The sequence below is a fragment of the Antrostomus carolinensis genome, unplaced genomic scaffold (assembly GCF_000700745.2).
Source record: "Antrostomus carolinensis isolate BGI_N321 unplaced genomic scaffold, ASM70074v2 scaffold19140, whole genome shotgun sequence".
Classification (NCBI taxonomy): Eukaryota; Metazoa; Chordata; class Aves; order Caprimulgiformes; family Caprimulgidae; genus Antrostomus; species Antrostomus carolinensis.
This window is the reverse complement of record NW_010289354.1, coordinates 2,101-2,349: the sequence shown is the minus strand read 5'-3', so window position 1 is coordinate 2,349 and position 249 is coordinate 2,101. Positions and strand designations below refer to the sequence as shown.

At 58.6% G+C, this 249-nt stretch overlaps 1 protein-coding gene across 4 annotated transcripts in view; it reads right to left on the bottom strand.

The window, feature by feature from the left end:
- The window catches only part of LOC104526672 (delta-type opioid receptor), an 8,718-nt gene that overhangs the window by 6,383 nt on the left and 2,086 nt on the right, over nt 1-249 (bottom strand). The window contains exon 2 of one of the 4 annotated variants that reach the window (XM_029085536.1): nt 181-185. The exons of the other annotated variants lie outside the window; for them this stretch is intronic. Within the exon in view, the coding sequence (XP_028941369.1) occupies nt 181-185 (5 nt within the window). The remainder of the gene's footprint in view (nt 1-180; nt 186-249) is intronic. 4 annotated transcript variants of the gene reach the window in all.

The following is a 249-nucleotide window of genomic DNA, read 5'->3' as shown; positions in this document are numbered from 1 at the left end:
GGGGGTTTTTTTGTCTAAATCCAGACACGTATTCTGGTTTGGTCCTGGCTGGGGTCACAGCACCCCCTGGAGAGATGGGAATTGGGATTAACCCCATGAATCCTGCCCTCCCACCCCACCCGGGATAAGCCCCATCTAATGTGGGAGTGGGTGCTGTGATGCCCAGGCACCCAGCGAGACCTCAGCTCCCTCCTGCCAGGTGGGAGGTGGTGAAGTCTCTGTGCTGTCACCGGCAGTGGTGTGACAGTG